The sequence below is a fragment of the Ascaphus truei genome, chromosome 7 (assembly GCF_040206685.1).
Source record: "Ascaphus truei isolate aAscTru1 chromosome 7, aAscTru1.hap1, whole genome shotgun sequence".
Classification (NCBI taxonomy): Eukaryota; Metazoa; Chordata; class Amphibia; order Anura; family Ascaphidae; genus Ascaphus; species Ascaphus truei.
Window position 1 is genome coordinate 9,347,931 of NC_134489.1, and position 26,780 is coordinate 9,374,710.

The window sequence follows — 26,780 nt, forward strand, 5'->3', positions numbered from 1 at the left end:
TATTTTCTGCAAATCTATTCTTCCATGTGGTATTTTGATGCTAGGCGAGGGTAGTTTTGCCTGGGCATGTACCCTTCCCAGTCAGCCCTAATAAAAGTCGACGTGTCCAGTTGTGGGGCCTGTACAGGAAGTGAGCCCATACATAGGGAAGGAAAGATCCCAAGGTGCCTGATTGCCTAAAACATTGCCCCCGGCTCCTGTGCTGCGCACAGCGCTGGCTGGCCTGTCCGCCACCGCTGCAACCAGCAACAGCGCTCTCCATCCTGCGTAGCCGACGCGCTGCTGCAGTGAGGGCAGGCGAGCCAGTGCGGGGATCGATGAGCGGGCAGGCGCGAGATGCAACAGGCGGAGGAGGCAGCAAGGCGGGGAGCCCCTGTACCATGACTGCTCCCCATTCAGTGTGACGGGCGCGGGGGAGAGGAGTGTATGTCAGTGCTTGACAAATCTCTGGCTCCTAAAAGTTACCCTAAGCTGGTATCAGAAATTGTAAAGTCTGAAGTTCGAGGTCTTTACTTTTGTCAGAACTTTATTTTTTTTTAAATTGTTCTTTTGGGGGGGAAGACATGCTAGCCATGTTTGAATTACTTGGGTCATGCACTGTACTTTCAGAAAACTTTGTGGGGGTATTTTTGTGCTAGGGGGTACAGTAGTTTTGCCTGGCCCGTGATGGCGTTCAGCGTAATCGGTGTAATCAGCCTTGCATTGGCCGAGAAAGTATGTGTACACCTATACATCTCTGGTACCAGCGTACTCTAGCAACCAGGGAAAGAACCGCTAGTGTTCATTTTAAGGAGGGTGAAGTTTTGTTTGAGGAAACCTGGGACAGTATGAATAAGATTATATATTTTTTATTTGTTGTCATTTGACATATCTTGGTCACATAATATGCAATCCATTCTACTGACACAGATGAAAAGCTCAAGTTGTGCTGAGAAAGTGATTTATAGTTTTCATTCGTACATATAAAGCAGCTCACAAAGTACTGCAACGTTTTGAAAAGGTGCTTAATCACGCAGCTTGCAAGTACCCTGGGCATTAAAGCTGTGTTTCCCCCCTCTCCCCTTAATATGTGCATCAATACAATCCACACAATGATAAGTAATTAGCTAAGTTGCCAATCGATCCGTTCTCCTGTGATTGATCGTCGACGAGTCGGCTGGGGGGTTCACTAAATGGCCGTCAGTGCAGCAGAAGAGGACAAAACATATGGGGAAGATTATGTGACTAGGCAGTCACTAGATACAATTGGTGCGCTGCCAGAGTGAGGGCTCAAAGAAATGTGCCAGAACCTGTTTCAGAAGAGGAAGGGGATGTGACTTTGTAATTGGTTGCTATAGAAGCAAAAAATGCTTGTTACATTATAATACATTCAAAATTTAATTCAGAGTTGTTTTTGAAAAAAAAGCTACAACCATTTTCTCATAATACAGATCTGATTTATTTAAAAAAACAAAAAAAAAAACACATGTACAATATTGCTTGGTCTGCAGCTTTAAGAAGGCTAATCTGGTCACGTAATTACCTGCAAGCTGTATTCAGTATAATAATTGAATGTTACACATTCCCCTAATAAGAACAGACTAAACGCAGAGGTACAGTGATGTTATTAGGGAATATGCAGCATCACAGCTCTATTCTTTCATTTTAAATCTGCAAATGCTTACTTTGTAAATAATAACAAATCAGTTATGTGACTAGCGAGGCTTGTAAACACATGAGGTGTCCCCATTGTATTTCTGCCCGCAGGCCTGCAGCCCCTGCCATGAACAAGCTGCGCCAAAGCCTGCGCAGGAAGAAGCAGGCGTATGTCCCAGAGGCAAGCCGCCCGCACCAGTGGCAGGCAGACGAGGAATCTGTGCGCAGAGGCAAGTGCAGCTTCCCTGTCAGGGTGAGTGAGCTAATTACTGGACATATGGAACTGTATACCTTCCCTCAGGGTCCCCATACAACCTGTATATACCTTCCCTCAAGGTCCCCATACAGCCTGTGTATACCTTCCCTCAAGGTCCCCATACAGCCTGTGTATACCTTCCCTCAGGGTACCCATACAGCCTGTGTATACCTTCCCTCAGGGTACCCATACAGCCTGTATATACCTTCCCTCAGGGTCCCCATACAACCTGTGTATACCTTCCCTCAGGGTCCCCATACAGCCTGTATATACCTTCCTTCAGGGTCCCCATACAGCCTGTGTATACCTTCCCTCAAGGTCCCCATACAGCCTGTGTATACCTTCCCTCAGGGTCCCCATACAGCCTGTGTATACCTTCCCTCAGGGTCCCCATACAGCCTGTGTATACCTTCCCTCAGGGTCCCCATACAGCCTGTATATACCTTCCCTCAGGGTCCCCATACAACCTGTGTATACCTTCCCTCAGGGTCCCCCTACAGCCTGTGTATACCTTCCCTCAGGGTCCCCATACAGCCTGTGTATACCTTCCCTCAGAGTCCCCATACAGCCTGTGTATACCTTCCCTCAGGGTCCCCATACAGCCTGTATATACCTTCCCTCAGGGTCCCCATACAACCTGTGTATACCTTCCCTCAGAGTCCCCATACAGCCTGTGTATACCTTCCCTCAGGGTCCCCATACAGCCTGTATATACCTTCCCTCAGGGTCCCCATACAGCCTGTATATACCTTCCCTCAGGGTCCCCATACAACCTGTATATACCTTCCCTCAGGGTCCCCATACAACCTGTGTATACCTTCCCTCAGGGTCCCCATACAGCCTGTATATACCTTCCCTCAGGGTCCCCATACAACCTGTATATACCTTCCCTCAGGGTCCCCATACAACCTGTATATACCTTCCCTCAGGGTCCCCATACAACCTGTGTATACCTTCCCTCAGGGTCCCCATACAGCCTGTGTATACCTTCCCTCAGAGTCCCCATACAGCCTGTGTATACCTTCCCTCAGGGTCCCCATACAACCTGTGTATACCTTCCCTCAGGGTCCCCATACAGCCTGTGTATACCTTCCCTCAGGGTCCCCATACAGCCTGTGTATACCTTCCCTCAGAGTCCCCATACAGCCTGTGTATACCTTCCCTCAGGGTCCCCATACAGCCTGTGTATACCTTTCCTCAGGGTCCCCATACAGCCTGTGTATACCTTCCCTCGGGGTCCCCATACAGCCTGTGTATACCTTCCCTCAGAGTCCCCATACAGCCTGTATATACCTTCCCTCAGGGTCCCCATACAACCTGTATATACCTTCCCTCAGGGTCCCCATCCAACCTGTGTATACCTTCCCTCAGGGTCCCCATCCAGCCTGTGTATACCTTCCCTCAGGGTCCCCATACAGCCTGTATATACCTTCCCTCAGGGTCCCCATACAGCCTGTGTATACCTTCCCTCAGGGTCCCCATACAGCCTGTGTATACCTTCCCTCAGGGTCCCCATACAGCCTGTGTATACCTTCCCTCAGGGTCCCCATACAGCCTGTGTATACCTTCCCTCAGGGTCCCCATACAACCTGTGTATACCTTCCCTCAGGGTCCCCATACAGCCTGTGTATACCTTCCCTCAGGGTCCCCATCCAACCTGTGTATACCTTCCCTCAGGGTCCCCATACAGCCTGTGTATACCTTCCCTCAGGGTCCCCATACAGCCTGTGTATACCTTCCCTCAGGGTCCCCATACAGCCTGTATATACCTTCCCTCAGGGTCCCCATCCAACCTGTGTATACCTTCCCTCAGGGTCCCCATCCAACCTGTGTATACCTTCCCTCAGGGTCCCCATACAACCTGTGTATACCTTCCCTCAGGGTCCCCATACAGCCTGTGTATACCTTCCCTCAGGGTCCCCATACAACCTGTGTATACCTTCCCTCAGGGTCCCCATCCAACCTGTGTATACCTTCCCTCAGGGTCCCCATACAGCCTGTGTATACCTTCCCTCAGGGTCCCCATACAGCCTGTGTATACCTTCCCTCAGGGTCCCCATACAGCCTGTGTATACCTTCCCTCAGGGTCCCCATACAGCCTGTGTATACCTTCCCTCAGGGTCCCCATACAGCCTGTGTATACCTTCCCTCAGGGTCCCCATACAGCCTGTGTATACCTTCCTGCCATGTAATAGCTAATTCTTCATTGTGTGTGTGCGTGTGTGCGTGTGTGCGTGTGTGCGTGTGTGTTAAAGCAGCAAAACGTAGCACTGCATGATTTAAAAAATACTACATTATTACAGGATTTTAGCCGGGGGTCTCTGGATCTGAACTGTTCATTTCAGCTCCGGGGACCCCGGCTTCCAGAGACACTTACCTCCGTAGGGGGTGCCCTCTGCTTCCAGAGACACTTACCTCCGTAGGGGGTGCCCTCTGCTTCCAGAGACACTGACCTCCGTAGGGGGTGCCCTCTGCTTCTAGAGACACTGACCTCCGTAGGGGGTGCGGGTGTCTCTGTGGAATTTTAATGTCCAGGTAACACGGGCCAATAGGTAACTACAAGGGATGACATGACGGCTTCCTATTGGCCCGCGGGACATTTAAACCGCCATTTTGTTAGGCACACAGCTCCCTGGCTGCGGAGATACTGGCGCCCCCCTACGCAGTATCTTGGGACACGGAGGGTCCCCGGAGCTGACATTGACACCGTCCGTTCTGGAGACCCCCTGCTTCAATCCTGTGATACAGATAATAAAACGCGGCAGGGGTACGTGTGTTGCTGCTTTCACAGAAAATACATGTAGAACAATAATTGAAAAACAATATTGTGACTGTAGGAGCCGGAGTGTAAGTCAGGGTAACGCAATATATCTAAACTTGTGAAAAGGTCAAAAAAGATTCATCATTCAGATAATCTTAAAGCTGAGCAGTAAATATCCACAATATCAAAAATACATCTCACGGTGCCTCTCACTAAGGGAAACCTCTCCGTATGCGGCCTACGTGTCATTCTTACTCCAACGAATGAATAGTGCTGTATCACATGAACAATTGTAGCTGTAAGGAATCCGCCTATAGATGCGGTTACTGCGCGTTTCACCTTGTATCCATCCTTGTGTTACTGGGCGCAATACAGGGTTAAAAATGTTCTGCACTTTTCGTACAAAGGGGTTAAAAATGTGCTCAAGATTTATACTTCTGAGAAGCTGCAGGCTGCGGTATTGCAGTGTTTAGACTTGTTGCTATACTTCTGAGAAGCTGCAGGCTGCGGTATTGCAGTGTTTAGACTTGTTGCTATACTTCTGAGAAGCTGCAGGCTGTGGTATTGCAGTGTTTAGACTTGTTGCTATACTTCTGAGAAGCTGCAGGCAGCTGTATTGCAGTGTTTAGACTTGTTGCTATACTTCTGAGAAGCTGCAGGCTGCAGTATTGCAGTGTTTAGACTTGTTGCTATACTTCTGAGAAGCTGCAGGCTGCGGTATTGCAGTGTTTAGACTTGTTGCTATACTTCTGAGAAGCTGCAGGCTGCGGTATTGCAGTGTTTAGACTTGTTGCTATACTTCTGAGAAGCTGCAGGCTGCAGTATTGCAGTGTTTAGACTTGTTGCTATACTTCTGAGAAGCTGCAGGCTGCTGTATTGCAGTGTTTAGACTTGTTGCTATACTTCTGAGAAGCTGCAGGCTGCTGTATTGCAGTGTTTAGACTTGTTGCTATACTTCTGAGAAGCTGCAGGCTGCTGTATTGCAGTGTTTAGACTTGTTGCTATACTTCTGAGAAGCTGCAGGCTGCGGTATTGCAGTGTTTAGACTTGTTGCTATACTTCTGAGAAGCTGCAGGCTGCGGTATTGCAGTGTTTAGACTTGTTGCTATACTTCTGAGAAGCTGCAGGCTGCGGTATTACAGTGTTTAGACTTGTTGCTATACTTCTGAGAAGCTGCAGGCAGCGGTATTGCAGTGTTTAGACTTGTTGCTATACTTCTGAGAAGCTGCAGGCTGCGGTATTGCAGTGTTTAGACTTGTTGCTATACTTCTGAGAGGCTGCAGTATTGCAGTATTTAGACTTGTTGCTATACTTCTGAGAAGCTGCAGGCAGCTGTATTGCAGTGTTTAGACTTGTTGCTATACTTCTGAGAAGCTGCAGGCTGCGGTATTGCAGTGTTTAGACTTGTTGCTATACTTCTGAGAGGCTGCAGTATTGCAGTGTTTAGACTTTTTGCTATACTTCTGAGAAGCTGCAGGCAGCTGTATTGCAGTGTTTAGACTTGTTGCTATACTTCTGAGAAGCTGCAGGCTGCAGTATTGCAGTGTTTAGACTTGTTGCTATACTTCTGAGAAGCTGCAGGCTGCTGTATTGCAGTGTTTAGACTTGTTGCTATACTTCTGAGAAGCTGCAGGCAGCGGTATTGCAGTGTTTAGACTTGTTGCTATACTTCTGAGAAGCTGCAGGCTGCGGTATTGCAGTGTTTAGACTTGTTGCTATACTTCTGAGAAGCTGCAGGCTGCTGTATTGCAGTGTTTAGACTTGTTGCTATACTTCTGAGAAGCTGCAGGCTGCGGTATTGCAGTGTTTAGACTTGTTGCTATACTTCTGAGAAGCTGCAGGCTGCAGTATTGCAGTGTTTAGACTTGTTGCTATACTTCTGAGAAGCTGCAGGCTGCTGTATTGCAGTGTTTAGACTTGTTGCTATACTTCTGAGAAGCTGCAGGCTGCGGTATTGCAGTGTTTAGACTTGTTGCTATACTTCTGAGAAGCTGCAGGCTGCGGTATTGCAGTGTTTAGACTTGTTGCTATACTTCTGAGAAGCTGCAGGCTGCGGTATTGCAGTGTTTAGACTTGTTGCTATACTTCTGAGAAGCTGCAGGCTGCGGTATTGCAGTGTTTAGACTTGTTGCTATACTTCTGAGAAGCTGCAGGCTGCTGTATTGCAGTGTTTAGACTTGTTGCTATACTTCTGAGAAGCTGCAGGCTGCGGTATTGCAGTGTTTAGACTTGTTGCTATACTTCTGAGAAGCTGCAGGCTGCGGTATTGCAGTGTTTAGACTTGTTGCTATACTTCTGAGAAGCTGCAGGCTGCGGTATTGCAGTGTTTAGACTTGTTGCTATACTTCTGAGAAGCTGCAGGCTGCGGTATTGCAGTGTTTAGACTTGTTGCTATACTTCTGAGAAGCTGCAGGCTGCGGTATTGCAGTGTTTAGACTTGTTGCTATACTTCTGAGAAGCTGCAGGCTGCTGTATTGCAGTGTTTAGACTTGTTGCTATACTTCTGAGAAGCTGCAGGCTGCAGTATTGCAGTGTTTAGACTTGTTGCTATACTTCTGAGAAGCTGCAGGCTGCTGTATTGCAGTGTTTAGACTTGTTGCTATACTTCTGAGAAGCTGCAGGCTGCTGTATTGCAGTGTTTAGACTTGTTGCTATACTTCTGAGAAGCTGCAGGCTGCGGTATTGCAGTGTTTAGACTTGTTGCTATACTTCTGAGAAGCTGCAGGCAGCTGTATTGCAGTGTTTAGACTTGTTGCTATACTTCTGAGAAGCTGCAGGCAGCGGTATTGCAGTGTTTAGACTTGTTGCTATACTTCTGAGAAGCTGCAGGCTGCGGTATTGCAGTGTTTAGACTTGTTGCTATACTTCTGAGAAGCTGCAGGCTGCGGTATTGCAGTGTTTAGACTTGTTGCTATACTTCTGAGAAGCTGCAGGCTGCGGTATTGCAGTGTTTAGACTTGTTGCTATACTTCTGAGAAGCTGCAGGCTGCTGTATTGCAGTGTTTAGACTTGTTGCTATACTTCTGAGAAGCTGCAGGCTGCGGTATTGCAGTGTTTAGACTTGTTGCTATACTTCTGAGAAGCTGCAGGCTGCGGTATTGCAGTGTTTAGACTTGTTGCTATACTTCTGAGAAGCTGCAGGCTGCGGTATTGCAGTGTTTAGACTTGTTGCTATACTTCTGAGAAGCTGCAGGCTGCGGTATTGCAGTGTTTAGACTTGTTGCTATACTTCTGAGAAGCTGCAGGCTGCTGTATTGCAGTGTTTAGACTTGTTGCTATACTTCTGAGAAGCTGCAGGCTGCTGTATTGCAGTGTTTAGACTTGTTGCTATACTTCTGAGAAGCTGCAGGCTGCTGTATTGCAGTGTTTAGACTTGTTGCTATACTTCTGAGAAGCTGCAGGCTGCTGTATTGCAGTGTTTAGACTTGTTGCTATACTTCTGAGAAGCTGCAGGCTGCGGTATTGCAGTGTTTAGACTTGTTGCTATACTTCTGAGAAGCTGCAGGCTGCTGTATTGCAGTGTTTAGACTTGTTGCTATACTTCTGAGAAGCTGCAGGCTGCTGTATTGCAGTGTTTAGACTTGTTGCTATACTTCTGAGAAGCTGCAGGCTGCGGTATTGCAGTGTTTAGACTTGTTGCTATACTTCTGAGAGGCTGCAGTATTGCAGTGTTTAGACTTGTTGCTATACTTCTGAGAAGCTGCAGGCAGCTGTATTGCAGTGTTTAGACTTGTTGCTATACTTCTGAGAAGCTGCAGGCTGCGGTATTGCAGTGTTTAGACTTGTTGCTATACTTCTGAGAGGCTGCAGTATTGCAGTGTTTAGACTTGTTGCTATACTTCTGAGAAGCTGCAGGCAGCTGTATTGCAGTGTTTAGACTTGTTGCTATACTTCTGAGAAGCTGCAGGCTGCAGTATTGCAGTGTTTAGACTTGTTGCTATACTTCTGAGAATCTGCAGGCTGCTGTATTGCAGTGTTTAGACTTGTTGCTATACTTCTGAGAAGCTGCAGGCTGCGGTATTGCAGTGTTTAGACTTGTTGCTATACTTCTGAGAAGCTGCAGGCTGCGGTATTGCAGTGTTTAGACTTGTTGCTATACTTCTGAGAAGCTGCAGGCTGCTGTATTGCAGTGTTTAGACTTGTTGCTATACTTCTGAGAAGCTGCAGGCTGCGGTATTGCAGTGTTTAGACTTGTTGCTATACTTCTGAGAAGCTGCAGGCTGCGGTATTGCAGTGTTTAGACTTGTTGCTATACTTCTGAGAAGCTGCAGGCTGCGGTATTGCAGTGTTTAGACTTGTTGCTATACTTCTGAGAAGCTGCAGGCTGCGGTATTGCAGTGTTTAGACTTGTTGCTATACTTCTGAGAAGCTGCAGGCTGCGGTATTGCAGTGTTTAGACTTGTTGCTATACTTCTGAGAAGCTGCAGGCTGCGGTATTGCAGTGTTTAGACTTGTTGCTATACTTCTGAGAAGCTGCAGGCTGCTGTATTGCAGTGTTTAGACTTGTTGCTATACTTCTGAGAAGCTGCAGGCTGCTGTATTGCAGTGTTTAGACTTGTTGCTATACTTCTGAGAAGCTGCACGCTGCGGTATTGCAGTGTTTAGACTTGTTGCTATACTTCTGAGAAGCTGCAGGCTGCTGTATTGCAGTGTTTAGACTTGTTGCTATACTTCTGAGAAGCTGCAGGCTGCTGTATTGCAGTGTTTAGACTTGTTGCTATACTTCTGAGAAGCTGCAGGCTGCTGTATTGCAGTGTTTAGACTTGTTGCTATACTTCTGAGAAGCTGCAGGTTGCGGTATTGCAGTGTTTAGACTTGTTGCTATACTTCTGAGAAGCTGCAGGCTGCTGTATTGCAGTATTTAGACTTGTTGCTATACTTCTGAGAAGCTGCAGGCTGCTGTATTGCAGTGTTTAGACTTGTTGCTATACTTCTGAGAAGCTGCAGGCGGCGTTATTGCAGTGTTTAGACTTGTTGCTATACTTCTGAGAAGCTGCAGGCTGCTGTATTGCAGTGTTTAGACTTGTTGCTATACTTCTGAGAAGCTGCAGGCTGCTGTATTGCAGTGTTTAGACTTGTTGCTATACTTCTGAGAAGCTGCAGGCTGCGGTATTGCAGTGTTTAGACTTGTTGCTATACTTCTGAGAAGCTGCAGGCTGCGGTATTGCAGTGTTTAGACTTGTTGCTATACTTCTGAGAGGCTGCAGTATTGCAGTGTTTAGACTTGTTGCTATACTTCTGAGAAGCTGCAGGCTGCTGTATTGCAGTGTTTAGACTTGTTGCTATACTTCTGAGAAGCTGCAGGCTGCGGTATTGCAGTGTTTAGACTTGTTGCTATACTTCTGAGAGGCTGCAGTATTGCAGTGTTTAGACTTGTTGCTATACTTCTGAGAAGCTGCAGGCAGTTGTATTGCAGTGTTTAGACTTGTTGCTATACTTCTGAGAAGCTGCAGGCTGCAGTATTGCAGTGTTTAGACTTGTTGCTATACTTCTGAGAAGCTGCAGGCTGCTGTATTGCAGTGTTTAGACTTGTTGCTATACTTCTGAGAAGCTGCAGGCTGCGGTATTGCAGTGTTTAGACTTGTTGCTATACTTCTGAGAAGCTGCAGGCTGCAGTATTGCAGTGTTTAGACTTGTTGCTATACTTCTGAGAAGCTGCAGGCTGCGGTATTGCAGTGTTTAGACTTGTTGCTATACTTCTGAGAAGCTGCAGGCTGCGGTATTGCAGTGTTTAGACTTGTTGCTATACTTCTGAGAAGCTGCAGGCGGCGGTATTGCAGTGTTTAGACTTGTTGCTATACTTCTGAGAAGCTGCAGGCTGCGGTATTGTAGTGTTTAGACTTGTTGCTATACTTCTGAGAAGCTGCAGGCTGCGGTATTGCAGTGTTTAGACTTGTTGCTATACTTCTGAGAAGCTGCAGGCTGCGGTATTGCAGTGTTTAGACTTGTTGCTATACTTCTGAGAAGCTGCAGGCTGCGGTATTACAGTGTTTAGACTTGTTGCTATACTTCTGAGAAGCTGCAGGCAGCGGTATTGCAGTGTTTAGACTTGTTGCTATACTTCTGAGAAGCTGCAGGCTGCGGTATTGCAGTGTTTAGACTTGTTGCTATACTTCTGAGAGGCTGCAGTATTGCAGTGTTTAGACTTGTTGCTATACTTCTGAGAAGCTGCAGGCAGCTGTATTGCAGTGTTTAGACTTGTTGCTATACTTCTGAGAAGCTGCAGGCTGCAGTATTGCAGTGTTTAGACTTGTTGCTATACTTCTGAGAATCTGCAGGCTGCTGTATTGCAGTGTTTAGACTTGTTGCTATACTTCTGAGAAGCTGCAGGCTGCGGTATTGCAGTGTTTAGACTTGTTGCTATACTTCTGAGAAGCTGCAGGCTGCGGTATTGCAGTGTTTAGACTTGTTGCTATACTTCTGAGAAGCTGCAGGCTGCTGTATTGCAGTGTTTAGACTTGTTGCTATACTTCTGAGAAGCTGCAGGCTGCGGTATTGCAGTGTTTAGACTTGTTGCTATACTTCTGAGAAGCTGCAGGCTGCGGTATTGCAGTGTTTAGACTTGTTGCTATACTTCTGAGAAGCTGCAGGCTGCGGTATTGCAGTGTTTAGACTTGTTGCTATACTTCTGAGAAGCTGCAGGCTGCGGTATTGCAGTGTTTAGACTTGTTGCTATACTTCTGAGAAGCTGCAGGCTGCGGTATTGCAGTGTTTAGACTTGTTGCTATACTTCTGAGAAGCTGCAGGCTGCGGTATTGCAGTGTTTAGACTTGTTGCTATACTTCTGAGAAGCTGCAGGCTGCTGTATTGCAGTGTTTAGACTTGTTGCTATACTTCTGAGAAGCTGCAGGCTGCTGTATTGCAGTGTTTAGACTTGTTGCTATACTTCTGAGAAGCTGCACGCTGCGGTATTGCAGTGTTTAGACTTGTTGCTATACTTCTGAGAAGCTGCAGGCTGCTGTATTGCAGTGTTTAGACTTGTTGCTATACTTCTGAGAAGCTGCAGGCTGCTGTATTGCAGTGTTTAGACTTGTTGCTATACTTCTGAGAAGCTGCAGGCTGCTGTATTGCAGTGTTTAGACTTGTTGCTATACTTCTGAGAAGCTGCAGGTTGCGGTATTGCAGTGTTTAGACTTGTTGCTATACTTCTGAGAAGCTGCAGGCTGCTGTATTGCAGTATTTAGACTTGTTGCTATACTTCTGAGAAGCTGCAGGCTGCTGTATTGCAGTGTTTAGACTTGTTGCTATACTTCTGAGAAGCTGCAGGCGGCGTTATTGCAGTGTTTAGACTTGTTGCTATACTTCTGAGAAGCTGCAGGCTGCTGTATTGCAGTGTTTAGACTTGTTGCTATACTTCTGAGAAGCTGCAGGCTGCTGTATTGCAGTGTTTAGACTTGTTGCTATACTTCTGAGAAGCTGCAGGCTGCGGTATTGCAGTGTTTAGACTTGTTGCTATACTTCTGAGAAGCTGCAGGCTGCGGTATTGCAGTGTTTAGACTTGTTGCTATACTTCTGAGAGGCTGCAGTATTGCAGTGTTTAGACTTGTTGCTATACTTCTGAGAAGCTGCAGGCTGCTGTATTGCAGTGTTTAGACTTGTTGCTATACTTCTGAGAAGCTGCAGGCTGCGGTATTGCAGTGTTTAGACTTGTTGCTATACTTCTGAGAGGCTGCAGTATTGCAGTGTTTAGACTTGTTGCTATACTTCTGAGAAGCTGCAGGCAGTTGTATTGCAGTGTTTAGACTTGTTGCTATACTTCTGAGAAGCTGCAGGCTGCAGTATTGCAGTGTTTAGACTTGTTGCTATACTTCTGAGAAGCTGCAGGCTGCTGTATTGCAGTGTTTAGACTTGTTGCTATACTTCTGAGAAGCTGCAGGCTGCGGTATTGCAGTGTTTAGACTTGTTGCTATACTTCTGAGAAGCTGCAGGCTGCAGTATTGCAGTGTTTAGACTTGTTGCTATACTTCTGAGAAGCTGCAGGCTGCGGTATTGCAGTGTTTAGACTTGTTGCTATACTTCTGAGAAGCTGCAGGCTGCGGTATTGCAGTGTTTAGACTTGTTGCTATACTTCTGAGAAGCTGCAGGCGGCGGTATTGCAGTGTTTAGACTTGTTGCTATACTTCTGAGAAGCTGCAGGCTGCGGTATTGTAGTGTTTAGACTTGTTGCTATACTTCTGAGAAGCTGCAGGCTGCGGTATTGCAGTGTTTAGACTTGTTGCTATACTTCTGAGAAGCTGCAGGCTGCGGTATTGCAGTGTTTAGACTTGTTGCTATACTTCTGAGAAGCTGCAGGCTGCGGTATTACAGTGTTTAGACTTGTTGCTATACTTCTGAGAAGCTGCAGGCAGCGGTATTGCAGTGTTTAGACTTGTTGCTATACTTCTGAGAAGCTGCAGGCTGCGGTATTGCAGTGTTTAGACTTGTTGCTATACTTCTGAGAGGCTGCAGTATTGCAGTGTTTAGACTTGTTGCTATACTTCTGAGAAGCTGCAGGCAGCTGTATTGCAGTGTTTAGACTTGTTGCTATACTTCTGAGAAGCTGCAGGCTGCGGTATTGCAGTGTTTAGACTTGTTGCTATACTTCTGAGAAGCTGCAGGCTGCTGTATTGCAGTGTTTAGACTTGTTGCTATACTTCTGAGAAGCTGCAGGCTGCTGTATTGCAGTGTTTAGACTTGTTGCTATACTTCTGAGAAGCTGCAGGCTGCGGTATTGCAGTGTTTAGACTTGTTGCTATACTTCTGAGAAGCTGCAGGCTGCGGTATTGCAGTGTTTAGACTTGTTGCTATACTTCTGAGAGGCTGCAGTATTGCAGTGTTTAGACTTGTTGCTATACTTCTGAGAAGCTGCAGGCTGCTGTATTGCAGTGTTTAGACTTGTTGCTATACTTCTGAGAAGCTGCAGGCTGCGGTATTGCAGTGTTTAGACTTGTTGCTATACTTCTGAGAGGCTGCAGTATTGCAGTGTTTAGACTTGTTGCTATACTTCTGAGAAGCTGCAGGCTGCTGTATTGCAGTGTTTAGACTTGTTGCTATACTTCTGAGAAGCTGCAGGCTGCGGTATTGCAGTGTTTAGACTTGTTGCTATACTTCTGAGAAGCTGCAGGCTGCAGTATTGCAGTGTTTAGACTTGTTGCTATACTTCTGAGAAGCTGCAGGCTGCTGTATTGCAGTGTTTAGACTTGTTGCTATACTTCTGAGAAGCTGCAGGCTGCGGTATTGCAGTGTTTAGACTTGTTGCTATACTTCTGAGAAGCTGCAGGCTGCGGTATTGCAGTGTTTAGACTTGTTGCTATACTTCTGAGAAGCTGCAGGCTGCGGTATTGCAGTGTTTAGACTTGTTGCTATACTTCTGAGAAGCTGCAGGCGGCGGTATTGCAGTGTTTAGACTTGTTGCTATACTTCTGAGAAGCTGCAGGCTGCTGTATTACAGTGTTTAGACTTGTTGCTATACTTCTGAGAAGCTGCAGGCAGCGGTATTGCAGTGTTTAGACTTGTTGCTATACTTCTGAGAAGCTGCAGGCTGCGGTATTGCAGTGTTTAGACTTGTTGCTATACTTCTGAGAGGCTGCAGGCAGCTGTATTGCAGTGTTTAGACTTGTTGCTATACTTCTGAGAAGCTGCAGGCTGCGGTATTGCAGTGTTTAGACTTGTTGCTATACTTCTGAGAAGCTGCAGGCAGCTGTATTGCAGTGTTTAGACTTGTTGCTATACTTCTGAGAAGCTGCAGGCTGCGGTATTGCAGTGTTTAGACTTGTTGCTATACTTCTGAGAGGCTGCAGTATTGCAGTGTTTAGACTTGTTGCTATACTTCTGAGAAGCTGCAGGCAGCTGTATTGCAGTGTTTAGACTTGTTGCTATACTTCTGAGAAGCTGCAGGCTGCAGTATTGCAGTGTTTAGACTTGTTGCTATACTTCTGAGAAGCTGCAGGCTGCTGTATTGCTGTGTTTAGACTTGTTGCTATACTTCTGAGAAGCTGCAGGCTGCTGTATTGCAGTGTTTAGACTTGTTGCTATACTTCTGAGAAGCTGCAGGCTGCGGTATTGCAGTGTTTAGACTTGTTGCTATACTTCTGAGAAGCTGCAGGCTGCGGTATTGCAGTGTTTAGACTTGTTGCTATACTTCTGAGAAGCTGCAGGCTGCGGTATTGCAGTGTTTAGACTTGTTGCTATACTTCTGAGAAGCTGCAGGCTGCTGTATTGCAGTGTTTAGACTTGTTGCTATACTTCTGAGAAGCTGCAGGCTGCGGTATTGCAGTGTTTAGACTTGTTGCTATACTTCTGAGAAGCTGCAGGCTGCGGTATTGCAGTGTTTAGACATGTTGCTATACTTCTGAGAAGCTGCAGGCTGCGGTATTGCAGTGTTTAGACTTGTTGCTATACTTCTGAGAAGCTGCAGGCTGCTGTATTGCAGTGTTTAGACTTGTTGCTATACTTCTGAGAAGCTGCAGGCTGCGGTATTGCAGTGTTTAGACTTGTTGCTATACTTCTGAGAAGCTGCAGGCTGCTGTATTGCAGTGTTTAGACTTGTTGCTATACTTCTGAGAAGCTGCAGGCTGCTGTATTGCAGTGTTTAGACTTGTTGCTATACTTCTGAGAAGCTGCAGGCTGCGGTATTGCAGTGTTTAGACTTGTTGCTATACTTCTGAGAAGCTGCAGGCTGCGGTATTGCAGTGTTTAGACTTGTTGCTATACTTCTGAGAAGCTGCAGGCTGCTGTATTGCAGTGTTTAGACTTGTTGCTATACTTCTGAGAGGCTGCAGTATTACAGTGTTTAGACTTGTTGCTATACTTCTGAGAAGCTGCAGGCTGCGGTATTGCAGTGTTTAGACTTGTTGCTATACTTCTGAGAAGCTGTAGGCTGCAGTATTGCAGTGTTTAGACTTGTTGCTATACTTCTGAGAAGCTGCAGGCTGCAGTATTGCAGTGTTTAGACTTGTTGCTATACTTCTGTGAAGCTGCAGGCTGCAGTATTGCAGTGTTTAGACTTGTTGCTATACTTCTGAGAAGCTGCAGGCTGCAGTATTGCAGTGTTTAGACTTGTTGCTATACTTCTGAGAAGCTACAGGCTGCGGTATTGCAGTGTTTAGACTTGTTGCTATACTTCTGAGAAGCTGCAGGCTGCGGTATTGCAGTGTTTAGACTTGTTGCTATACTTCTGAGAAGCTGCAGGCTGCGGTATTGCAGTGTTTAGACTTGTTGCTATACTTCTGAGAAGCTGCAGGCTGCGGTATTGCAGTGTTTAGACTTGTTGCTATACTTCTGAGAGGCTGCAGTATTGCAGTGTTTAGACTTGTTGCTATACTTCTGAGAAGCTGCAGGCAGTTGTATTGCAGTGTTTAGACTTGTTGCTATACTTCTGAGAAGCTGCAGGCTGCAGTATTGCAGTGTTTAGACTTGTTGCTATACTTCTGAGAAGCTGCAGGCTGCTGTATTGCAGTGTTTAGACTTGTTGCTATACTTCTGAGAAGCTGCAGGCTGCGGTATTGCAGTGTTTAGACTTGTTGCTATACTTCTGAGAAGCTGCAGGCTGCAGTATTGCAGTGTTTAGACTTGTTGCTATACTTCTGAGAAGCTGCAGGCTGCTGTATTGCAGTGTTTAGACTTGTTGCTATACTTCTGAGAAGCTGCAGGCTGCGGTATTGCAGTGTTTAGACTTGTTGCTATACTTCTGAGAAGCTGCAGGCTGCGGTATTGCAGTGTTTAGACTTGTTGCTATACTTCTGAGAAGCTGCAGGCTGCGGTATTGCAGTGTTTAGACTTGTTGCTATACTTCTGAGAAGCTGCAGGCGGCGGTATTGCAGTGTTTAGACTTGTTGCTATACTTCTGAGAAGCTGCAGGCTGCTGTATTGCAGTGTTTAGACTTGTTGCTATACTTCTGAGAAGCTGCAGGCTGCGGTATTGCAGTGTTTAGACTTGTTGCTATACTTCTGAGAAGCTGCAGGCTGCGGTATTGCAGTGTTTAGACTTGTTGCTATACTTCTGAGAAGCTGCAGGCTGCTGTATTGCAGTGTTTAGACTTGTTGCTATACTTCTGAGAAGCTGCAGGCTGCGGTATTGCAGTGTTTAGACTTGTTGCTATACTTCTGAGAAGCTGCAGGCTGCGGTATTGCAGTGTTTAGACTTGTTGCTATACTTCTGAGAAGCTGCAGGCTGCTGTATTGCAGTGTTTAGACTTGTTGCTATACTTCTGAGAAGCTGCAGGCTGCGGTATTACAGTGTTTAGACTTGTTGCTATACTTCTGAGAAGCTGCAGGCAGCGGTATTGCAGTGTTTAGACTTGTTGCTATACTTCTGAGAAGCTGCAGGCTGCGGTATTGCAGTGTTTAGACTTGTTGCTATACTTCTGAGAGGCTGCAGTATTGCAGTGTTTAGACTTGTTGCTATACTTCTGAGAAGCTGCAGGCAGCTGTATTGCAGTGTTTAGACTTGTTGCTATACTTCTGAGAAGCTGCAGGCTGCGGTATTGCAGTGTTTAGACTTGTTGCTATACTTCTGAGAAGCTGCAGGCTGCTGTATTGCAGTGTTTAGACTTGTTGCTATACTTCTGAGAAGCTGCAGGCTGCTGTATTGCAGTGTTTAGACTTGTTGCTATACTTCTGAGAAGCTGCAGGCTGCGGTATTGCAGTGTTTAGACTTGTTGCTATACTTCTGAGAAGCTGCAGGCTGCGGTATTGCAGTGTTTAGACTTGTTGCTATACTTCTGAGAGGCTGCAGTATTGCAGTGTTTAGACTTGTTGCTATACTTCTGAGAAGCTGCAGGCTGCTGTATTGCAGTGTTTAGACTTGTTGCTATACTTCTGAGAAGCTGCAGGCTGCGGTATTGCAGTGTTTAGACTTGTTGCTATACTTCTGAGAGGCTGCAGTATTGCAGTGTTTAGACTTGTTGCTATACTTCTGAGAAGCTGCAGGCTGCTGTATTGCAGTGTTTAGACTTGTTGCTATACTTCTGAGAAGCTGCAGGCTGCGGTATTGCAGTGTTTAGACTTGTTGCTATACTTCTGAGAAGCTGCAGGCTGCAGTATTGCAGTGTTTAGACTTGTTGCTATACTTCTGAGAAGCTGCAGGCTGCTGTATTGCAGTGTTTAGACTTGTTGCTATACTTCTGAGAAGCTGCAGGCTGCGGTATTGCAGTGTTTAGACTTGTTGCTATACTTCTGAGAAGCTGCAGGCTGCGGTATTGCAGTGTTTAGACTTGTTGCTATACTTCTGAGAAGCTGCAGGCTGCGGTATTGCAGTGTTTAGACTTGTTGCTATACTTCTGAGAAGCTGCAGGCGGCGGTATTGCAGTGTTTAGACTTGTTGCTATACTTCTGAGAAGCTGCAGGCTGCGGTATTGCAGTGTTTAGACTTGTTGCTATACTTCTGAGAAGCTGCAGGCTGCGGTATTGCAGTGTTTAGACTTGTTGCTATACTTCTGAGAAGCTGCAGGCTGCTGTATTGCAGTGTTTAGACTTGTTGCTATACTTCTGAGAAGCTGCAGGCTGCGGTATTGCAGTGTTTAGACTTGTTGCTATACTTCTGAGAAGCTGCAGGCTGCTGTATTGCAGTGTTTAGACTTGTTGCTATACTTCTGAGAAGCTGCAGGCTGCTGTATTGCAGTGTTTAGACTTGTTGCTATACTTCTGAGAAGCTGCAGGCTGCGGTATTGCAGTGTTTAGACTTGTTGCTATACTTCTGAGAAGCTGCAGGCTGCGGTATTGCAGTGTTTAGACTTGTTGCTATACTTCTGAGAAGCTGCAGGCTGCTGTATTGCAGTGTTTAGACTTGTTGCTATACTTCTGAGAGGCTGCAGTATTACAGTGTTTAGACTTGTTGCTATACTTCTGAGAGGCTGCAGTATTACAGTGTTTAGACTTGTTGCTATACTTCTGAGAAGCTGCAGGCTGCGGTATTGCAGTGTTTAGACTTGTTGCTATACTTCTGAGAAGCTGCAGTATTACAGTGTTTAGACTTGTTGCTATACTTCTGAGAAGCTGCAGGCTGCGGTATTGCAGTGTTTAGACTTGTTGCTATACTTCTGAGAGGCTGCAGTGTTACAGTGTTTAGACTTGTTGCTATACTTCTGAGAAGCTGCAGGCTGCGGTATTGCAGTGTTTAGACTTGTTGCTATACTTCTGAGAGGCTGCAGTATTACAGTGTTTAGACTTGTTGCTATACTTCTGAGAAGCTGCAGGCTGCGGTATTGCAGTGTTTAGACTTGTTGCTATACTTCTGAGAAGCTGTAGGCTGCAGTATTGCAGTGTTTAGACTTGTTGCTATACTTCTGAGAAGCTGCAGGCTGCAGTATTGCAGTGTTTAGACTTGTTGCTATACTTCTGTGAAGCTGCAGGCTGCAGTATTGCAGTGTTTAGACTTGTTGCTATACTTCTGAGAAGCTGCAGGCTGCATTATTGCAGTGTTTAGACTTGTTGCTATACTTCTGAGAAGCTACAGGCTGCGGTATTGCAGTGTTTAGACTTGTTGCTATACTTCTGAGAAGCTGCAGGCTGCGGTATTGCAGTGTTTAGACTTGTTGCTATACTTCTGAGAAGCTGCAGGCTGCGGTATTGCAGTGTTTAGACTTGTTGCTATACTTCTGAGAAGCTGCAGGCTGCGGTATTGCAGTGTTTAGACTTGTTGCTATACTTCTGAGAAGCTGCAGGCTGCTGTATTGCAGTGTTTAGACTTGTTGCTATACTTCTGAGAAGCTGCAGGCTGCAGTATTGCAGTGTTTAGACTTGTTGCTATACTTCTGAGAAGCTACAGGCTGCGGTATTGCAGTGTTTAGACTTGTTGCTATACTTCTGAGAAGCTGCAGGCTGCGGTATTGCAGTGTTTAGACTTGTTGCTATACTTCTGAGAAGCTGCAGTATTACAGTGTTTAGACTTGTTGCTATACTTCTGAGAAGCTGCAGGCTGCGGTATTGCAGTGTTTAGACTTGTTGCTATACTTCTGAGAAGCTGTAGGCTGCAGTATTGCAGTGTTTAGACTTGTTGCTATACTTCTGAGAAGCTGCAGGCTGCAGTATTGCAGTGTTTAGACTTGTTGCTATACTTCTGTGAAGCTGCAGGCTGCAGTATTGCAGTGTTTAGACTTGTTGCTATACTTCTGAGAAGCTGCAGGCTGCATTATTGCAGTGTTTAGACTTGTTGCTATACTTCTGAGAAGCTACAGGCTGCGGTATTGCAGTGTTTAGACTTGTTGCTATACTTCTGAGAAGCTGCAGGCTGCGGTATTGCAGTGTTTAGACTTGTTGCTATACTTCTGAGAAGCTGCAGGCTGCGGTATTGCAGTGTTTAGACTTGTTGCTATACTTCTGAGAAGCTGCAGGCTGCGGTATTGCAGTGTTTAGACTTGTTGCTATACTTCTGAGAAGCTGCAGGCTGCTGTATTGCAGTGTTTAGACTTGTTGCTATACTTCTGAGAAGCTGCAGGCTGCAGTATTGCAGTGTTTAGACTTGTTGCTATACTTCTGAGAAGCTGCAGGCTGCAGTATTGCAGTGTTTAGACTTGTTGCTATACTTCTGTGAAGCTGCAGGCTGCGGTATTGCAGTGTTTAGACTTGTTGCTATACTTCTGAGAAGCTGCAGGCTGCTGTATTGCAGTGTTTAGACTTGTTGCTAGCTTACATGTGAGGAGAAGATACCAATAAGGGCCCAAAGCAAAGAGAAAACTGCTAGGTTAGGCGCACGCCGCTAGTAACCCAGGGACAAGGAAACGCCGGCACCCGTCCATACAACTCATTGTGTGGCAATTCTAAGGCCGCGTGATGGCGCGAACAACAAGCTGTGCCGCTCTGAGGCAAGCCACAGAGCGCGCGGCGAAGCGCAACCACGCGCACGATTGCTGGGCAGACCAAATCATTTGATTTTGTCGCGCGACGGCCGGGTTACGTGAGCGGTTCAGCTAATGAGGGCGAACCAGCTCCGTGACATCAGTCGCGTCTCCCCCTAGGCCACAAATTGCCCCTGCGGCAGGCGCGCGCGCCTAGTATAGCCGCAGCGTTACGAGGAGAATGCAGGATATCCACGCTTAATACATGGTTTTTCTTGTGCTCTTGATTCGGTGGCGCGTGGGACAATTACGTGTCTGGGCCTCACGTCACATACGCGAGTTAATAACTAACGAGACAACGCTGCTATATAAACCCTGCGGCCCACGCCGCTCAATAACGGACGTGACGGCATCTTCCGCCCACCCAGGACCAGGCGGAGGGATTCCATGGCCGCCTCGTGACGTGCGTGGTGATGTCATCGTGTAAGCGTGTGGTGACCTAATGCATTCCAATGCCCGTTATTCTGGGAATCAGGGAACAAGGAAATGCACTGGTTAATATATAATCGTTCCTATCTGTTTATATAAAGGCTGCTCTGTTGTATTAATGTCACCTATAACCATAGAAGAGGGAAATCAATAAAAAAAAGTACACAGGTAAAGAGTCATCAGAATTAAACAGTCTTTATAAACATTCCCCTTAAACTTGCATTAAACTGGGATATCCTGCATTCTCCTTGTAAGGCTGAGGCCCCAGCACCTCCGCTGCACGTGCGCCCGCGAGAGTGGCGGCCGTGCAGCCGATTCCCCGGTCTGCAGGGAGCTGCAGATCAAAAGACGGGGGGGGGGGGCCTGGCGGGGGAGTGACGGGGGCGCGGCCATGACGTCACCCGGCAGGTTCGCCCTCATTGGCTGAACCGCCGGGGGGCGGGGCTTAGCGCTCCGTTGCGAGTCTTGCTCTCAATTCTATTGAGAGCAGGAGCAGCTCACGCCCCAGCGCTGCGGCCCCCCCTCGCAGCGGGCCGGGCGCCATTGAGGGGAGGGCTCTCGTCCCTGCAGCGTCCGCCACAGCGGGCGCTGCAGTAGCCAGCGGGGTCCAGCCCTAAGGATTGTGACACGGCTGAAATCCTAGTTGATAAAATTTGCCCCACTCCCCTCTTCTCTAAGCCTATTCTAATTGCTGGCATCTACCACCCCCCTAAAGCCCCACTACAATCCCTGACTGATATCACTCATTTTCTGGGCACCATTTCCTCTCAGAATGGGAAGAGTGAGCTGTTTGGTCTCGGGGATTTTAATCTCTATTGACCCTAAAAACAACAAAATCTAGACACATTCAAGTGACTACATTTAACCCAACTAATTTTCCAATCCACACGGGCAAACCTAACATCTGGCAACCATTCCTTGCTAGATTTGATCCTATCCTCTTGTCTCAGCAGAATCCAATCCTCTGGCATCCTACCTGACATTTTCAGTGACCGTGCAATAGTGTATTTTGTAAGGAAAATCAGAGCACCCAAATCCAGCCCTAAAGTTCTCCTCACTAGAAAATGTAGAGACTTTAACCCACAACAGTTTCTGGCTGACCTTACTGTACCAACTGCCCTTGGCACAGAATCTGCGCTTGATTATTTCCAGAGTTCTTAATCTGATACCCCTGCTCCACTACGCAGAATAAGGCTGCGGCCCCGCTAGCGCTGAGCGGGCGGTGCTTGGCGAGGTGACTTGCATATATATATATATATATGCAAGTCCCCGCTCACGCGATGCGCGTGTGCGTATGCGTGGGCACACACGCGATGCGCTTAAGTAAATAAAAATGTTATACTTTCCCGCTCGCTCAATATTCTGCAATGTCGCCCCCCCTCCCCCCCGCGCGCGAGCAAACGCAGGACACCCGCCACGCATGCTTTGAGCGCCAGCACGCTCAGCGCTAGCGGGGCCGCAGCCTAAGAGTACGGGGTCCCACCTTCCGTGGGTTACCACTGACCTTATTGCGCTTTACCGTTTCAGGGATGCCTTGTTGAAAAGATACAAAGTAACTGGCACTTCCAAGGAGCTTAATAACTACAGATGCCTGCGGGATACATGCACAAGGCAAACAAGGGACGCACAATCCCAACATTACTCTACACAATCTTAATGAAAATACATCAAATTCAGCAAACTTCTGGAAGGCCGGCAGCAATATATTCCAGCCTTCTAGCCATCAACATCCATCTAATATCAAAAGGGAGGATACTACTCTAACAAATCCCACTGACATAGCAAACGCATTGAATGAATACTTTGTGGGGTGTGCTACCTACTATCAAAGCACAACCCGAACTACAACCATGAAGCTTAACCTGTGGTTACACCTATAGCCTCACCCACTCCCAACAGTGCTCACAATTTTCAATTTGTGACCGTATCTGAAGAGGAGATTACAAAGGCGCTTCTAACATTAAAACTAAGCAGACAATATGGATATCTGATACTGTTGATCATGTTATCGTGTTAAACAAGCTTCAGTGCTCAGGAATAGGTTAGCGTGCTTGAAATTGATTTCACTCATATCTATTGGGTAGATCGCAATTTGTGGCTCTCGGGTTCTATCTCCAACCCCCTGGATGTCACCTGTCGGGTCTCGCAAGGCTCTCTTCTGGGACCCCTACTTTTTTCAGTCTTTATTAATAATCTATCAACAGCTTGTAAATTAGCTTCAATGCACATGTATGCGGATGACACAATCTTATATGCACACAGCCGTAGCCTCTCTGACCTTTGACACGTACTTCAATCTGACTTTTTCAAGACTTGAATTCTGAATTTCCCAAAGCAAACTGTTTTTAACACCGACAAAACTGTAACAATGGTATTTGGGACCAAAGCTAAATTTCTATAGTTACCAACGATAGAGTTATAGATCAGAACCAGCTCTAATACCATTCTAGACCCAGTCACTAGTTTTAAGTATCTGGGCATATGGTTTGACTCCCATTTAACATTTGGGTTGCATATTGATACCCTGACATTGTCACGGGAGAGCAGGTTTATCAACACCTTTATACCGGGATCGTATCATTGAGCAAAGCCAATAAGTAAAATAAATTGTAATTTATTCCATAGAAACAGGCAAACACACATTGAATTACAAGAGACAGAAAAAGATACACCTACTGGGGTCTGGGTTTGACAAACTGACTTTCCTAGTTGAAATAAAGTCTTTAAAACAGTCCTGTGCTGAAGTGGGGACTTAGAAAACATTCCGGTTTAAAAAGTCCTGCAGCCTTTTTCCATCGCAGGAGAACGGATCTAATTTTGGTTCCTGAACCCCTTTCTGAGTGATCAGAGTCACTGAATACCCATCCTTTCCAAGGCTGCTTTACCCCTGCACTCTGCAATTTATTGAAGTCCTTCTACTTCTTTTACCTTTAATATACCCTCATCCAGCACCTTACTCCCGCCGTTCAGAAGCCTGAAAAGTCTTATCATGCCCCCCCCGTCCTTCCGTTAAAACAAATATCTCGGGGAGAAAATGTTCATATACTGATAGGTCTGCACGTTGATCTCCGCCCGGCTCCGTGCCCGCTGCTCCGTGCCCGCTGCTCCGTGCCCGCTGCTCCGTGCCCGCTGCTCCGTGCCCGCTGCTCCGTGCCCGCTGCTCCGTGCCCGCTGCTCCGTGCCCGCTGCTCCGTGCCCGCTGATCCATGCCCGCTGCACCGTGACCGCTGCTCCGTGTCCGCTGCTCCGTGTCCGCTGCTCCATGCCCGCTGCTCCATGCCCGCTGCTCCATGTCCGCTGCTCCTCTGAGCCACTTTTACTTTTATTTATACCCTTTTGGAAATGCATAGTCAAGAAATGGACACACTCTTCCTTGCTACGTACCTTTCCTGTCTCGGTTATACACCCTTTAAACAAACTCCAGTATGCCGTTCATATGTTAACACGAAGCACTGTTTATACCCACGTCCATGGCATTTCACTCTGCCATTTACTTGAGCATATTTATGCAGTGTGCCTTGCTTATCTGGATCATACTGTGCAATCCTTCCATAGTTTTACTTTCGGGGAAACCCTGATCTGTCCCCACGTTGTATTTGCACAAGGCAAAGTCAGAGACGCTGCACCGAGGCGGGTTGCATTCAACTGTGTATTTGTAACAAAGCCAAACATTTCTTAAACAGTGAACAAAGTCATTCAATGGTGCATCATCTCACGGATGTAGTCCATGTTGCTGGCACCCCAGGGCGTGTAAACAGGTATAACCGCGTGAGCTGCACCTGTGGCTATGAACATGTACATTCAGTAAATGTACAATACATGTTGAACGTGGGATTTTACAGGTGTATTTCACAGCTACTGAAACATCTCAAATTACTCGCTGATCATCACAAGGTATTACAGAATTATTTCCCCCCTTAATTGTATTGTATTGTATGTCTTTATTTATATAGCGCCATTAGTGTACATAGCGCTTCACAGCAGTAATACACGTGGTAATCAAATAAATAACAGATAATATAAATAACAGATCATGGGAATAAGCGCTTTAGACAAACATAACATTAAGGAAGAGGAGTCCCTGCCCAGAGGAGCTTACAATCTAATTGGTAGGTAGGGAGAACGTACAGAGACAGTAGGAGGGAGTTCTGGTAATGGAAATCCATAGAGGTTGTAAGGTTCCTCCTCTCCTGGAGAAGGGATTTAATGTGGGAGAGGCATTGAAAGGGGGTTCACGCAGCCTGTCCCCAAACCTGTCCCTTTGCCTCTGTGTATTGAACTGCATTCATCTTTCTGCACAGTACCTGGGGCACGTGGAGGTGGAAGAGTCCAGGGGGATGCACGTGTGCGAGGACGCGGTGAAGAAGCTGAAGACGGTGAGTGTTTTTTTTTTATTAAAGGGAACTTTGACACAGACAAGATAAGTGGAAAACTGAATGAGCGGCTCAGTGAGTAAAGGCACTGACTCTGAGAACAATAACACTGAGTTAGAAGCGGGGGAATCTGGTTCAGTTCCCGGTGTCGGCTCCTTGTGACCTTGGGCAAGTCACTTTAACTCCCTGTGCCTCAGGCACCAAAAACAGAGTGTAAGCTCATCTGGGGAGGGACTGTGCCTGCTACGTACCGCGCACTTTACTGTAATGGTGACGCGCTTAGAGTCCCATATGAAATAATAACTTTATTATTAAAACATCATCAGCTCATAGAAGCAGCTTCTTCCAGGGAGAGGCAGCCTGATACCCCCCCTTGACCAATGGCCGAGCGTGCAAGAGAGCAGAATACTTTTAAGTCCTTGCAATGGGTTGAGGGCCGCGCTTGCACTGACGGCTTTAAAATCCTCGTCCTGCAAATTTTTGAGCTAGGAAGGACCTCTATTTCTGGGGCTTTTGCTAATCACGGATGATTGCAGCGTATAAAAAAAGACGCATTTGCATAAGACGTGTGAAATGTGGTGAGGGGGGGGGGGGGGGGCGAGAAAATCTTTTGCAGCCTGAAAATAGGAGATAAGATGAAAGGGCCAGTGCAAGCTCCTTACAAATTTAGGGGAGGATTTAAGGAGCCGTAGGAAAGCATCCAAAATGTACATCAAACGAGTAGGGAGGAAGAGAAAAGGAGAGCTATTTAATCTTTCTGCCCTCCTCCCTAAGAGAGAGGGCGTGTGAGACAATGGATATTAAGAGCGCCTTCATGCCGGGACTTCTTTAGTATTGGCACATTAAAACTCATTGCCCGGAATTCATTAAGCTGCAATGCATTAACGGCCGTTCACGCTGTATCCAGGTGCAACACCCCACACAGCCAGCTTAGTGACTCCCAGCCACGGGATCTGTATTCTTCATATTGCTGTCTCCACGGCAGGATGTATTGGCTCATAAGAATAGAAGGAAAAGAGTGAGCAAGAAGGACAGAACAAAATGGAGAGACAGGGGGTATTCGAAGGCATGACCAGGAGTGAGGAGGAATTTTACCAAGGGCATTTGCAGATTCATTGCAGGTTGTGATACCTTTTAGCAGACCAACAGCAGGGTTCTTCATAGATTAAATTATATCACGCTGCAGTTTTAGCCTTCTTCTTCAAGTCTCCCCAAAAAATAAAAAATGTGTGAAGAAATGTAGTTATAGGGGGCTCCTCATTTACGTGCAATGATACAGACACCATTCAAGTCGGTGGGAGTTTGTGTGCGGGAATGCCAGGTCTGCATCACCAGGATAACCCCCATAGACAATTACTTGTTATACACACAACGAAATCCTGCGGACATTTAAAGTGCAAAATACAGGTCAGAGCTCTGGTTAGGGGCTGGCATTTTGGATCAGGCACAGAAAGTAGGCAGGTGAGGGTAAATGACCCGGATCTGCGGGTACGATGCTCCACTGATAATGC

General features: G+C 46.6%; 1 protein-coding gene across 3 annotated transcripts in view; it reads left to right on the forward strand.

Annotated features, from left to right (window-relative positions):
• NUMBL (NUMB like endocytic adaptor protein) overlaps positions 1–26,780 on the forward strand; it is a 148,508-nt gene that overhangs the window by 87,040 nt on the left and 34,688 nt on the right. For all 3 annotated transcript variants that reach the window (XM_075606957.1, XM_075606958.1, XM_075606959.1), the window contains 2 exons: positions 1,747–1,888; positions 25,198–25,272. In XM_075606957.1, the coding sequence (XP_075463072.1) occupies positions 1,747–1,888; positions 25,198–25,272 (217 nt within the window). The remainder of the gene's footprint in view (positions 1–1,746; positions 1,889–25,197; positions 25,273–26,780) is intronic.